The sequence below is a fragment of the Stenella coeruleoalba genome, assembly GCF_951394435.1.
Source record: "Stenella coeruleoalba genome assembly, chromosome: 3".
NCBI classification, from domain to species: Eukaryota; Metazoa; Chordata; class Mammalia; order Artiodactyla; family Delphinidae; genus Stenella; species Stenella coeruleoalba.
The window spans coordinates 173420150-173433744 of record NC_137148.1 but is presented as its reverse complement, the minus strand read 5'-3'; the positions used below and the strand labels follow the sequence as shown (position 1 = coordinate 173433744).

The 13595-nt window shown below is 67.5% G+C and overlaps 2 protein-coding genes across 2 annotated transcripts; one reads left to right on the top strand and one right to left on the bottom strand.

Moving 5' to 3' along the window:
• Window positions 1-144: 144 nt before the first annotated feature.
• On the bottom strand, window positions 145-8515 carry CBARP (CACN subunit beta associated regulatory protein; the record flags this gene model as incomplete). The annotated part of the gene is made up of 10 exons (XM_079917953.1): window positions 7928-8515; window positions 6069-6182; window positions 5851-5990; window positions 5522-5586; window positions 5033-5177; window positions 4662-4833; window positions 4311-4448; window positions 3692-3902; window positions 2200-2401; window positions 145-1195 (listed from the first exon to the last, which is right to left on the bottom strand). The coding sequence occupies exons 2-10, from the start codon at window positions 6159-6161 to the stop codon at window positions 145-147; spliced, it is 2217 nt and encodes a 738-aa protein (XP_079774079.1). The 5' UTR covers window positions 6162-6182; window positions 7928-8515.
• Window positions 8516-10667: 2152 nt separating this feature from the next.
• ATP5F1D (ATP synthase F1 subunit delta) lies at window positions 10668-12852 on the top strand. Its single transcript, XM_079918263.1, has 4 exons — window positions 10668-10927; window positions 11418-11571; window positions 12064-12152; window positions 12272-12852. Exons 1-4 carry the CDS (start codon window positions 10787-10789, stop codon window positions 12392-12394), a joined length of 507 nt encoding a protein of 168 aa, XP_079774389.1. The 5' UTR covers window positions 10668-10786; the 3' UTR covers window positions 12395-12852.
• The last annotated feature ends 743 nt before the right edge of the window (window positions 12853-13595 follow it).

Here is a 13595-nt window from a genome sequence, read left to right as displayed (position 1 = left end):
GCGCAGGGTGCCTGGGGCACTGCGTGCGTGCTCGAGGCCCGCGGTCCCAGCGCAGGCGCGCCGGGGCGTCGCACCTCAGGTGTGTCCAGCGCCGAGGCCCCGCCGGTGCCGACTAAGCTGACGAGGTGGGCGCGGGGCGCAGGCTTAGACCGGGCTGTGGTCGGGGGACGTGGGCGCGGCCACGGCCAGCGCAGGGGCCGCGGCGACAGGCTGGGCCAGGCGTGGCGGGAAGAGCCTGTCGTCGAGGCTGGCCGCCAGCTTATCCAGCAGCGCGCCCGGGGGCCCGGCGCACAAGCCGGAGCCAGGGCAGCCGCCGCCGGGCTCCTCCTCGATGACGGGGATGGGAGGCGCGGCCGGGTCGTCGCCCACACGGACGTCGGGTGGGCAGTCGACGCTGTCTCCGCGGCGCAGGGGTGCGCGTGCGGGGCGGGGGGCGCCGGGCTGGGCTGCGGGTGGGGCGGAGGGTGCGGCACGCGCGCCTGGGTCGCTGTGCTGCCGGCCGCGCTGCTGCCACTGCTTGCGCGTGTGGGGGTGCGGGTGTGCGCGCGCGCGGTGGCGCGCTGCGGCGGGAGGGGCGTCGTCGAAGTGCGGGTCGTGGCGCAGGAACTCGTGGAACAGCGCGTCTGTCTTCTCATCGATGCTGTAGTCGCGGCGCGGGGCGCGGCGAGGCCAGGCGCGCGGGCTGCCAGGCCGGGCGGGCGCCTCGGGCGTGGGACCCTCGAAGCTGCAGCCCACGGTGGCTTCGCGGCCCGAGCTCGTGAAGGAGGAGCGCTTCTCGGGCGCGCTGGGGGGCCCGTCGTCGCCCGCGCCGCGGCCCTCGATGCTGGCGTAGCCGCTGTCCATCTGCAGCAGCTTGCGCGGCCCGCCCGCCTCGCCGTCCGCCGTCCGTGGTGTGGGCGGCGGCGAGGGTGGCGGGAAGGCGGTTGCGGCGCCCCCGGAGCCCGAGCTGTCGCCGCTGCGTACCGAGTCGCGGTCGTTGCCGCTGCTGCTGTGGTCTGAGGCGGTGGCCGCGTGCAGCTCGAGCGAGGCGCGCAGGCTCCAGATGTCGCGATAGATGGTCTGGGCCTGCTCTGGCTCCGCGTCTCGCTCACCATCTGAGTCTTGCTGCTGCTCAGGCTCCGCGCTGACGCCGCACTCCGGGGGGAACTCGGGGCTCGCTCCTCCTGCGGCGCCCACCTCCTCGGCTGCCTCTAGCCTGCAAACCAGGCCACAGCCGTCAGGAGGCAGCCCAGGCCCCCCGCACCCCCTCCCCGGCCACCCTGCCTCTGGGTCCGGGAGGGTGGGCACGGGTGGGAACCCTCTAGGGTTGGCCAGGCCCTGTGGAAGATGATGTATTTGCATGCTGCCTGTTCACTCTGCGCTGGATGCTTTTCGAGTAAACCCGGAGCCGTCCTGGCGCCTGCCGTTCAACCAGGGCCTCTTACAAAATGTGACCAGAGCATCTGCTGCCACTGCAGGAGGTTGGCCCCTCGCCCAGAAAGAGTGAAGGCTGTTCTCGGGAGATGGCCTTCTTTGCCTAAGAGCTTCATGTACCAAGGGGTGGCTGGGGATGGACTGGACCAAGCAGGGTCCAGCTCAGCCCCTACGCCTGGGTGACTCTGAGTGTGTCGCCTCAGCCCCCCGCCATAGACTGACAAGTAGCCAGGAGGAAGATACACACGAAGGAAGTGTTAACTACCCAGACCAGGAAATGCCCAAGAGTCGGGAGCCCTGCTCCCGGGATCCAGTTCCCCATCCCACTGACGTGGGCCCAGAGCTTCAGCAGAGTTGTCCTTGGGCTGGGGGAGGGGGTACCGCTGGCAGAAGTGGTCACAGCAGTTTCTGAGTAGCGGCCTCCAGCCCTCAGGAGCATGGACAGGCAAGAGGGACCCTGGGGCCACAGCGGAGCCCTTCAGGCTCCACCAGGAAGCAGCGATACCCACGCGGACACATACCCACAGCGGCCCTACTTGAGCAGGCATTCTGTCTTGGAGGCCCCGCCCGCCCCTCTACCCTTACCCAGTCTCCCCCTGCTTCCCTCCTCTGGTCCGTGCTGGAGAGGTGGCCCCAGCGAGGCAGCCTCCGGGAAGGACGGTGGAGCCAGAGGAACACGAACACGACCACCTGTCCGAAGGGCGGGGAGAGCGCTCCCTGGGCCACCTATGGGGGACGGGGTGGGGCAGGGGCCCACCCCTAGCACCTCTATCTACTGAAAAATACCTGCCGAGAGTGGGGGGCGGGCTGGCGGGGCTGGCGGGGCTGGCGGGGCTGGCCAGGAAGGGGCGGGGGCTCGGGAAGGCCACGGTGTCGCCAGCGCTGGCGATGTACTGGATGAAGTCCACGTGGGGGGCGTCCCCCTCCTCGTGCTCCATGCTCTCGCTGGCTGCCCGCTGCCGCTGGAAGTGGTGTCGCTTGGGGGAGCCTGTGCAGAGGAAGGTACAGCAGCCTGCCTGGGCCCCTCCCACCGCGGGCCCCACCCCCTGACCCCTGAGCCAACAGAGCCAGCCTGGACCAGGTGAGCATGTACCCAGCCATGCAGGTGGGGAAACCAAGGTGCCGAGGGCAGAAAGACCAGGACCGAAAGCCCAGCAGCCAGGGCAGGCGGGACTGGAGGTGCCAAGGTGGCAGCATTGGTCCGAGTGGCCCTGGCAGGCAGGTGTGGCCAGAGCACAGCCTTGTCCTGGACACCAGGTAACAGACACAGTCCGGCTAGAGTGCCAAAGAAGGCCGAAGGTGGGGGAGAGTGAGGGACAGGTGAGGGGGGAGAGGTGACGCCCTCTCCTGCCAGCTCCAGCCCTGCCGGCCCAGGGCCAGGACCCTCCCACAAGGGAGGCCTCAGTGGGAAAGCCTCAGGGGTAGGGATGACAGTCACCCAGCAAACAGGTTCTGGGTGCTTCTGTGCCTGCATTTGCCTATAATCAACCTCCCGAATCACAGGCTCTGTCTGGGCTCCCAATGGCACAGTGGGACGAGCCCTCCCCTCCCCTCCCCTCCCCGGCCAGGAGCACTTCAGCCAGAACTGACCCCTCCCCCCACCCCACAGCAGCTGGAGCCGGGCCCCAACAAGGGGACTGGCACTGTCACTGGCCACGCACCTTCCCTGGCCTCCAACTCTGCTCATCCCCTCACCCCGCCTTTCCTGGCAGTGGGACCCACCACCTCCGCCACAGGGCAGCAGGCACCCCAGCGCCTGGCCCCGCTGAGCTCCCATGAGCAGGGATGGTTGTAGCTGTTGGTGCTACCTCCCCCCCAAGACACACATGCATGGTCCTTGGGTTGAGGTTTGGAAGCCCTGTATCCAGGGCCCCGTACCAGGGGTCTGCAGGATCGAAGGCCCACCACCTGTAGTTGTAAATAAAGTTTTATTGGCCAAAGCTGTACTCTTTTACACGCCATCTAGGGCTGCTTTCACGCCACCGCAGCAGAAACACTGACCGCAGAACCAGAAACACACCATGCAGTGCCTCGTAGGTGACGCTCGCTGATGCCCGCTCTAGCCTGACAACCCCTTGTTTTACCGGGGCTCAGCGTGCAGCCCTGGCTCTTCCTCCTGACCAGCTCTGACCTTGGGCGAGATGCCCGCTGGTAAGCGGGCGATGCCGGCCAGCATGGGGTGGGCGCTGGGGACCCCTCCCAGGGTGCAGAGCCGCCTGCTCCACATTCTCCTGGGGCCGCCCCTGGGCCTCGCTCCCCACCAGGGACCACAGCTCACCTCTCGTGTCCAGACTGGACGCCCGCTGACTGGGCTCCAGCTTCCATTTCTTGACTTTGAAGTAGGGGCTGGCCCCGTCCAGGCTGGCGTGGCGCCTCAGGCGGGTGAAGAACTGCAGGACGGGGCCTGCCCCAGAGGCTGGGCCTGCCTCCCCAGGCCCTGCTGCGGCCCCTGGCCCACCAGGCTTTGCACTCCTGGCCCCTGCATCCAACTGTGAGGGAAGAGGGATGCTCTCAGACCCCCCAGCCTCTCCCTGCTGCACTAGTGCCAGCCCAGCCCAGGCCACCCGGCACTCACACAGAAGGCAGAGGAAGAACAGGGGGCTGGGGGTGGGCTGGGGCCTCCTCCCCCCGAGAGAGAGGCTCCCCAGGGCTCGGCCAGGCGCTGGCCACCTCTGTTCCCCCAGCCCTGGACACAAGGGGTCCCGTCCCCTGGGCTGAGATGGGTCCCTGACCACACCCTCTGCAGCTGTTGGACTGCCCTGTGTGCAGGTGAGCCAGCCGTGCATGTGCCCTGTGTGCCACCTGCCCCTCTTCCCCCCAAGCTCGGGGACCAGGCAGGGGGCCACAGGCTGCCCTGTCCTGGAGTGGGATGGGGGATGCATGCGCGGGGGCCTCACCGAGGTGCCTTCCCCAGAGTCACTGGAAGCCGAGGGGCTGATCTCGAAGTCGGCAGGGCCCACGGCCGAGTTGTAGGGGTCACCTGGCAGGGCGGAGCTGGGGCCCACAGAGCGGCCGGTGAGGGCCTTCCCCGGGGGCTGTGGGACAGAGCCGGGGTGGGGAGGAAGCAGTGACAGGTCAAAGAGCACGGGTGGGGGGGATGCGTGCTGGACCCACCACCCGCTGGACCCGGCCAGGCCCCACTCCCCACCCGGAGGTGAAGGGCGCAGCCAGAAGGTGGGAAAAGTGGTGCCTGCTGGGGGAGGGTGGGCCGCCCCTGAGCTCCGGGCCAGCTGCCACCCCCAACTCACCTGGAAGATGGCAAGGCTGGCCTTGGGGGCGGCCGTGGGGTGGGGTGTGGCAGTCGCACTGGCCTCGCCTGAGTCACACTCGTGGATGGTGACGATCTTGAGGGGCGGCAGGTGCAGGTGGGTGAGGCGGGCGTTCTTCAGGTGGTGGAAGTCCCCCTCGGTCAGGGTGTACCTGCGCCCAGCGCGCCTGCCCGTCACCTTGGGCGAGCTGGGTCCCTCTACCCACACCCCAGCGTCCTCCCCGGCCCCACCGTCACCCTGCCCGCCGAGAGTGGGGGACAGCCAGGCACCGGCGGGGGCCAGCTCTGCCCCGCAAGCCCAGCGCAGCAAGGTGACCTCCCAGGTGAGCCCCGGCACTGGGCCCTCCTTACCGGCGGCCCTTGTCCTGCGCCTTCCGGCTCTGCTCAAACAGGGCCGCCTCGTTGAAGGACACCCGGCGGCCGGTGGAGCTGGTGGACAGGAAGCGCTCGGTCTCGGCGTCCTGGCCCTCGGGCTCCTCCCCCCTGAACTCGGGGTCTGCGAGGAGAGCCAAGAGAGGGTGGGCCCCGGGTGGGCCGCGCCGGGCGCCGGCGGGCGGCTGGGCTGCGGGGCCGGGTCGGGAAGGGAGCGCCGAGGGCCCGACTGACCACCGGGGGCGGGGTGGGGGTGTGGAGGGCACTCGCTCATCCGCTCACACACTCACTCACGCAGCACGCGCCTGTGAGCACCTACGCGTGGGCTTAAGGAAACAGAGATGAGTCGGACTCGAGCTGCGCCCAGTCTGGTGGGGGAGACAGACAGACACAGATGGTCAGGCGGCCCGGGGGCGGGGGGGGGGGGGCGGACAGACGGGCGGCGACAGGCCTGGCAGGGCTCCTCACCTTGGGCAGGGCGGGCGCCATTGTCCAGGTAGCTGGTGGTGGTCTTCTCTGCTTCCTCTGTGGCTCTGGGGAGGGGCAGCAGGAGAGCAAAGTGGGCCAGAGGACCCAGGGCGCTGCCCACGGGGTCCCCCGCAGGGCTCATGGCCACCGGGGCATCCTGAGCTCACGGAGCCCACTCCCTCGGACCCACCCCATTCTCCCAGGCTCCTGCGCAGACACGTGGGCACCGTCACTCAGAAGCAGGCCCAGCGCCCCTGCGGCGTGGGCTCTTAGGCTGACCTGTCCTAGCTCCCCTGCGGGGCAGGTCGTGGGGCTGGGGGCCCGCGCACCTGTGGACGCGCCTGTGGACTTCCCAGCAGCGCCTGCAGAGCAGCAGCGTGCCCGACAGCACCACGAGGGTGCCCCCAACGAAGAGCGCCATCACCACCACCAGCAGCATGTAGTTGTCCAGGACAGGGTCGGGCTCCCCCTGCGGGGCCAGCGTCAAGGGTCAGGGCCTGTGGGCGTGGACTCTGGCGGCCCCGCCCCCCACACCCCCCTCACTCACGGTGGGGCGGCCCGTGGCGTTGTCCCACGTCGTGGTCAGGGCGACCGTGGTGGAGGTGGTGGCGGCCGTGGCCATGGTGGCCGTGGGCTGCATTCTGAGGCTAGGAGGAGGGGCCTGGAGGGGCAGGGCCTGCTCAGCTCCAGCTCCTCTGTCCCTCCTCCCGCTTTCCCGGGAGCTCGAGCCGGGGACCACACAGGGCGGTGACTCACGAAGAGGTGGGGAGGAGCCCCGAGGCAGCCCCCACCCGGGTCAGATCAGACATCCATGTCCCCATCTTTGAAAAGGGGGAGGCGCGTGCGTATCAACAGCTTCCCCAGCCGGTGGGGCCGGCCCGGCAAGGTGGCATGGGGCCGGAGCCCTGCCCAGGAAAGGAGAAGTGCCTCTGCGAGGAATAGGCAAATTGAGGCTGTCAACTCACTCCCGCCAGACCCCAGGGGCCCTGCCTGCACCATCAGGGAGCGGGAGGGGCCGCCTCGGCCCCAGGAGACTGGTTCCAGAATAGCGGGGACTCGGGCCATCCCTGGGGCTGGCCAGCCCGGGAAGGGGGTGGAGGGGCTGAGCGCCGGGACTCCAGGTTACGACTCCTGGATGTACAGGTTCCCCCTCCGCCCAGTACCGGTGGGAGTGAAAAGGCCAAAGGAGGCGCATCTGTTCCCAACCCTCAAGAATCTGGTTCCCATGGCGACTGAGCTAGCAGGCCAAGCTGGGGGGGGGCGGGTTGCCAGGGAGCACTGGGGAGGGGAGGGGGCGCGGGGGAGGGAGGCCTCCTGCAGGGGCGGCTGGAGCCAGCCCCGGGCGGCAAGATGGCTGCTGCCGCCGCCGCCCGCCGGTGCCCGGTCGGCTGCGCGCCCCCGCCGCACCCGTCCCCGCCCTAGCCGGCCGGGCTCCACGTCTGCCTGGAGCCGGGGGCACTGAGGCAGAGAGGGTCTCAGTTCTCGGGAGAGGGACTGCCTGGACCTTGCACCTGACCGCCCTCCCCAACACGCGGCTCTTCCCGGCGGGAAGGACCGGTGGCCGCATTCTGGAATCTCAGGAAACCGAGTCCGGGGCCGGGACGACCAGCAGCCCTGAGTGGGCACGACGCGCGGCCCGTCCCCACACGAAAGGGAAAGCCTGTGTACAGGTTCCAGCGCCCCCAACCCTTTGGGACTTTCACCCTACTCGACAGCGGGGGAAACTGAGGCCCATAGCAGGGGAGGGTCCGGGAAAAGCCAGGTGTCCTCGGCACTTCGGGTCAGAGGCTGGCCGCGGCTCCCCTGCATTCTCGGGGGAGGGGGCGCCTCTATGTAGGTCGGGAAATGAGTTCAGGTTAGGGGGGAGGGGGTAGAGGCACAGGGACGATGACAGGAGACCAGGAAAGACAGCAGGAGGCCGAAGGGGAAGGGAGGTGGACTCCTAGGGAGCAGGTGGGGACGGGAGACCAGGGCGGAGGTTGCCCACGGGCCACCCTAAAGTCCTGCCGGGCCTCGGCTCCCGATCGGGCTCGCCACCGCGCCCACCCCCGCGTCCCCAACCGGCCCGGGGGACCGGGATGGCGAGCGATGAGATGCAGACAGCCGACCTCGGGCACATCTCAACCCCGGGCTAAGCCCGGGGTCGGAAACGCCACGGCCCTCGCCGAATTTCTCAGGGGGAAACTGAGGCTGAGGGAGGGCGTGGGCGAGGGTCCCTCTCCGGGCCGCCGAAGACGGGTGCAGAGCCTGGCAGGTTGGCCCCCACGCCGGCCCTGGCCCCTCCGCTCCCTGCCTCCAGCCTCGCCGCCTCGCGGGAGAGGGCCGGTGGTCTCTAGCCAGGGCGGGCCGTGCGGCCTCGGCCTGTCCCCCGCCCGCCCCGGTGCAGCCCCAGGCCCGCGCGCCTACCTCAGCGCCGGGGCGCGCGGCCCATGGGCGGCGGGCGGGCTGCTGCACGGCGCTCCCGGCGGGCTCCGGCGCCCGGTAGCCGCGGAGCAGGCGGAGAATTTATGAATGGAGAGCTCGGCGCGCGGGGGAGGCAGGCGCGAGAGGAGGGGTCACACACGTGACCGCGCTGGCGGCCAGCCCGCTCCGACCCGCTCGGTGCCGCCCGGTGCTGCCGGGTCCCCGGCCGGCCGCCCCCACCTCGCTCGCCGCCGCTTCTCGCTTGCTCCGCGCCGGCCACCGCCTCCCCGTCCCTTCCGGCGGGGGCGGGGGGCGGAGCCTGTGCTCCTGGGCGCCCCCTCCCCACGCGAAGCCGCCCTCTCCCGAGGCAGCTGAATCTCCGCCCCCGGCCCCTGAGGCACGATTCCCCGACCTTCACTGGATCCCCGGGGACGGGGGACCAAAGGGGTGTTGGTCCCAGGGCGCACGACTCCCCGCGGCCTGGAGTCCGGGGGTGCCCAGACTGCCTAACCATCGCTTCCCCGGTTTGGGAGTCTCCGGGGTGCACAGCCTAGGGGCTCCACGGCACATGTCCCACTTTTCTTCCCCTACATGGGCAGCACTGTCAGGGTTGTCTTGTTGTTAGGATGAGCAGCAAAGATAATGGAACACAACGCATTCTGAGTGCCACCAGGGCTTGCCTGGGGTGGGGTGACAACAGGACTACCTCTGCAGAAACCCCATGCCTGGTCGACCCCAAACTGCTCTTTCTCAGACAGTTGTGCCTCATCTTTCTAGATGCTCAGGCCACCAATCTGCCACCAGCCAGGTCGGGGTCCCATCCCAGCCTGCCAGGCCTTGTGTTCAGCACAGCACAATGGCACCCCTTTCTCCTCCAGTGAAAGAGGAAGGCCCAGTCCAACCCCAGGGCCTTTACACGTGCAGGTGCCAGGCCTGGACAGCTTGTCCCCTCCGGAGCTTCCTTCATCTCTTTCCCAACGACGAAGTCTTCATCTCCTCTTGACTCCCTTTGCTAACAAAGCAACTCCCACCCCACATTCCGGAGCTCTGCTGCACTTTGCTTCTCTCCGAGGCCCTGCACGTCGTTGCCTGTTACTTGTTCCTCTGCCTTGTGTCCCTCCTCACCCCTGCCCCCACTGCGGTGACCTCCAAAAGCAGTTCATTTACAGCTGGGTCCGAGAGCAGAGCATAGCACAGGGGCAGCACCCTGGAGAGAAGGTGTGTGTCCAGTGGATGAAAGGGTGACACAGCCCAAGGAGGGCAAGGGGCAGTCAAGTGGACAATTACCCGGGAAGGCTGGCTCCAGGCGTGTGGGAACTGCATGGGCAAAGTCCCTGAGGTCCCCAAGTGTGTGGGCTGAAGGTGAATGTGTTGGAGGACCAGGGGGAGGCAGCTTGTGTTCCCAGCAGGGGAATGATGTGGTCCCTCTGGCTGTTTGTGGAGAAGGTGCCCTGGTGAAGCTAGGGGAGGAGCCTGTGGCCATCCAAGTCAGTAAAGGTAGCTGCAGGGGCCGAGCTGGGTGGCTTGTCGATGGGTACACCAGAGAATTCCAGGATAAACCCGGGTTGGGGACCTGAGTAACAGGTGATGCGCCGACCCCTTGGCTACCCTGGAGTGGGGATTAGAGACAAGTCCAATAGATGGGTCTGAGAAGCATATGAAAATAGACCTCTTTTCCAGTAGGATCCAGGGTTCCGGGACGAGCAAGCCGTGCACAGGACGCACCCCTAAGAAATGGGAGCAGAGCTTCCCTCTGCACACACCTGACTAGGGCCAGGATGCCCAGCGCATAAGGACTGATTCCACGAGTACCTCTCACAGCGCTGACCTAGAGAGGGTGCGGGGGCCTGGGCGCCAGGCCCCGGGCCTCCCTGGTGTGGGAGCCTCTTTCGGCCACAGCACCTGCCCAGCCACGAGCCCAGGTGTGACCCACCCCCACCCCCCGCGCCCTGCACCCGTTCGCTCCTCACCCAAGGCCCTTCCGGATGTGGACCCCAGCCCGGTCTAGCCGGACTCCACGTTTTCCCGGAGCCCAAGGTGGGGGCTGGGGCCCAACCCGGGGTGCCGACCTGCCCGCGCGCGGGGGCGGAGCGGTGACGTCAGCGCCGCGAGCGAGACTGCGCGGGCCGAGGTGACGTCCGCGGAGCCCAGGGCCGCCCGCGCACGCGCCCTTGCGTCAGCAGCGCGCGGAGGCGGTGGCCGGGAGGGGCTGCGGGGGGCGCATCTCCGGGCGCGGCGCGCCCTCTGCCGGCGCCCTTAGGGGTGCAGCCAAGAGATTCCTACACCGCTGGACGCTTACGGGAGCTGGACACTCCGCCTGGGATACCGTTCCCGGGACGCCTGCACCTCCTACAATCACTGCCTGCCCCATCCGGCCCCCATACTCTTTTTCATTTTTAAGTATTTGTCACCTCCTAACATACTGTACAATTTATTACGTTGAGTGTCTGTTAAACGCCCCCACCACCCCAAACTAGAGCAGGAATCTTAATATTTCCCTGATGTCTCCCCAGCGCCTGACATCCAATGAGCGCCCCCAAAATCTTGAATTAAGTGTCTCTTTCTCCGCGCGGGCTTCTGGTGCTCCCCGTGCAGAGCCGTGTAACCGACCCCCGCACCTGACCACCGGGCTGGGAGCTCTTGCCGGAAGGAAACTACAACCCCCAGCATGCCGCGCGTCCAGGCGGTTCGCCGTCTACAACATCGCGCACAGCGCGCCGGTAGTCGTAGTTCGCGCCTGCGCACTCGTCGGGATTCTTCTCCCAGAAGTCCTCGAGCGTCGTCTTCCTCGACCTCCAGGCCGCTGGCGTTCAGCCGGAGTCCGCCCGCCCCTGCTCTGCTGTCCGCCGTCCGCCCTCCATCATGCTGCCCGCTGCGCTCCTCCGCCGCCCAGGCCTGGGCCGCCTCGTGCGCCAGGCCCGCGCCTACGCCGAGGCCGCCGCCGCCCCGGCCCCCGCCGCGGGCCCGGGACAGATGTCTTTCACCTTCGCCTCACCCACGCAGGTTCGGACGTCCGCCGGGCTCGAGACCCCATTCTGGACCCCGCGCCCCTACCCCGTGTGGCCCAGGATCCGAGCCCACAACCCTCAGGTCGGCGACCCCCATTCCCGACCCGCGCCCCTCCCCCGTGTGGTCCGGGATCTGACCGCCCAACTTTCAGGTCGCTCCTCAGCCTCCCATTTCGATGTGCGCCCTTCCTCACGTGGTTCAGAACCTGAGTCCCTGGGCACCTTTCTTGTACGCTCCTTCCCAGGTGGCTCGCTGGTTCTGCCTTGACCGCGCCTCCTTACCCGAGGGCTAGGGTGCCTGGATTCCATTGTCAAGTAGACGAAGGCGCTGCAGTCCTGCACGAGGACCCCACCGAAGCATCGGCTGCCTCCGTGTCCCCCGTCAGCTTTCAGTCTTGCCTTGGCTGTTTAATTGCGGCGGAGACTGACTGCTGTTCCCCGAGGGACTAGCCTTAAGTGACCCTTTCTTTATGTATCTTGTCTAGGTGTTTTTCAACGGCGTCAACGTTCGACAGGTGGACGTGCCCACGCAGACCGGAGCGTTTGGCATCTTGGCAGCCCACGTACCCACACTGCAGGTCCTGCGACCAGGGCTGGTTGTGGTCCACGCTGAGGACGGCACCATCTCCAAATACTTTGGTGAGTTGATTGGGAGGGCAGAGGGAAGGGGCTGGGTGGGAGATGCTTGTCTCAACGGGTTAGTTCTCGTTTCAGTTGGCAGTGTCAGGAAGGACACCAAGGATATAGAACTCCCCGGCACTGGGCTGGGTGTTGTTAGGGATGTAAGTGGTCAGCAGTGGGCCAGGCGGGGGCCCATCGGAGGAGAAAGGATCCTCAATTCGGAGGAGGTTTTCCACAGCGTGGCCCCAGCGGTACAACCCAGACTGGAAATCAGCTTCGGCTCACTCCTAACCCTGGCTCAACTCCTGGGCTGCTGGGCAAAAGGAGGGGGCTCTGTCCCCATGTCCAGTCTACAGTAGATGCGCTTGGTGGCCTCTGTTCACTTGTGTGCTGGGGCCTTTGGATCGTGGAGCCACGCTGTGTGGTCACCCTCCTGGCCCTGCAGGGGCTCTGGGGCTGACTGTGTCCCCACACCCGTACATGGACCTCTCACTCCCCCTTCTCCTGCAGTGAGCAGTGGCTCGGTCACGGTGAACGCTGACTCTTCGGTGCAGTTATTGGCTGAGGAAGCCGTCACACTGGACATGTTGGATCTGGGGGTGAGTGTCCCAGGGGAAGCTGGTGCTCCGAGCTGCCACGAAATCCCCAACTGCAGGGAGGGAACAGGTACCGGGCTGGGCTCCTTGCTTCGCCCTCACCTGCCACCCACCCCCTGCAGGTGGCCAAGGCGAACCTGGAGAAGGCGCAGTCGGAGCTGTTGGGGGCCACGGACGAGGCCATGAGGGCCGAGATCCAAATCCGCATCGAGGCCAACGAGGCCTTGGTGAAGGCCCTGGAGTAGGTGGTGCATGCCCCATGCTGGCTCCGGCAGGGAGACTGGGCCAGAGCTGGGCAGGGGATGGCCTGGCGTGAGGACCCAGTTCCTGTGGGTGCAGGTTGTCTGGGAGGCTGGGGGAGTGATCCTGGGGGAGCCATCCTCTCTAGGAAGCCACCAGGGGGCAGCGCAGTGCCGGCGCCTGCCCAGAGCGCCTTTCAGGGCTCTGCCTCTCTGTGGTGAATAAACCAGGGAAACAAGCCAGCTCTGGTAGGCCTGGGGGCTGGCGTCAAGGTCGGGCACTTGCCCTACCCGTGGGGATTACTCTCACCCCGGAAGGCTCTTCCACTTCCTAAGATCTCCCCAACCTGACGTGCTGGCCACCACTCCTCTGCCGCATCTGCCGCAGAGACCTCTGCTCCCAGCCACCGGCAACGGACAGCCTGCTCCCTGCCCGAACCCTCATTAAACACCTGGAATCCAGTTTGCATACGCTGACTTTATCCTGCTTGGTGGTGGGCTTGGGACCCAGCGCGGCCTCTCCCCCAGTGTCCTGTGTCTGCGCAGCGAGGTGGGGCAGCCAGCCTCAGCCTTCCCAGCTCAGCAGGCTGTAGTCTGAACCGCTTGGGGTGTTGGCGGTGCGGGCTCAGCTCGCAAAACTAGACTGGGTTGTGGGAAGGCTGTTGGCTGTCACGCCGGGAGGGTGGGCACAGGCGAAGGTCACCAGCCAGGGCTGGGGATGGCAGGCAGCAGCGTGGCTGCCACTTCTGGGCTGGGCCTGGGCTGCTGGACAGACATGAGGCTCTGCCAGGTTCCAGACTGTGACGCCTGTCCCGTGGGCTCCCCGGCCCCGCCCCAGCTGCACTGGGAGGGGGTGGGTCCTGCCTGCTCCAACGGAGGCCCTGCCCTGTGCCTGCCTGGCCTGTGGGTGGCCCCAGCTGGCCAGGTGCCCGATCCCTGATGGTGTTGGCACCTCCGTGGCACCCGGGCCCCTGGACTGGCCCCAGATGGGTGGGGTGGCCAGGCGGGGGCGGTCCTGGCACCTTGAAGCTTCAGGGCTGTCCCATTTCTTTCAGACAGTAACTCACTTTTGCAACCATGGGGGTGACCCAGGCACTGGCCACCTCCTTGTCCCCCTCCCCGGCCCTGGGTCAGAGCAGAGCTGGTGGGGCATTTCATGGGGGTGAGTGTGTGGGAAAGCTTGGGCCTCTCTGTGTGTCACCGGCAG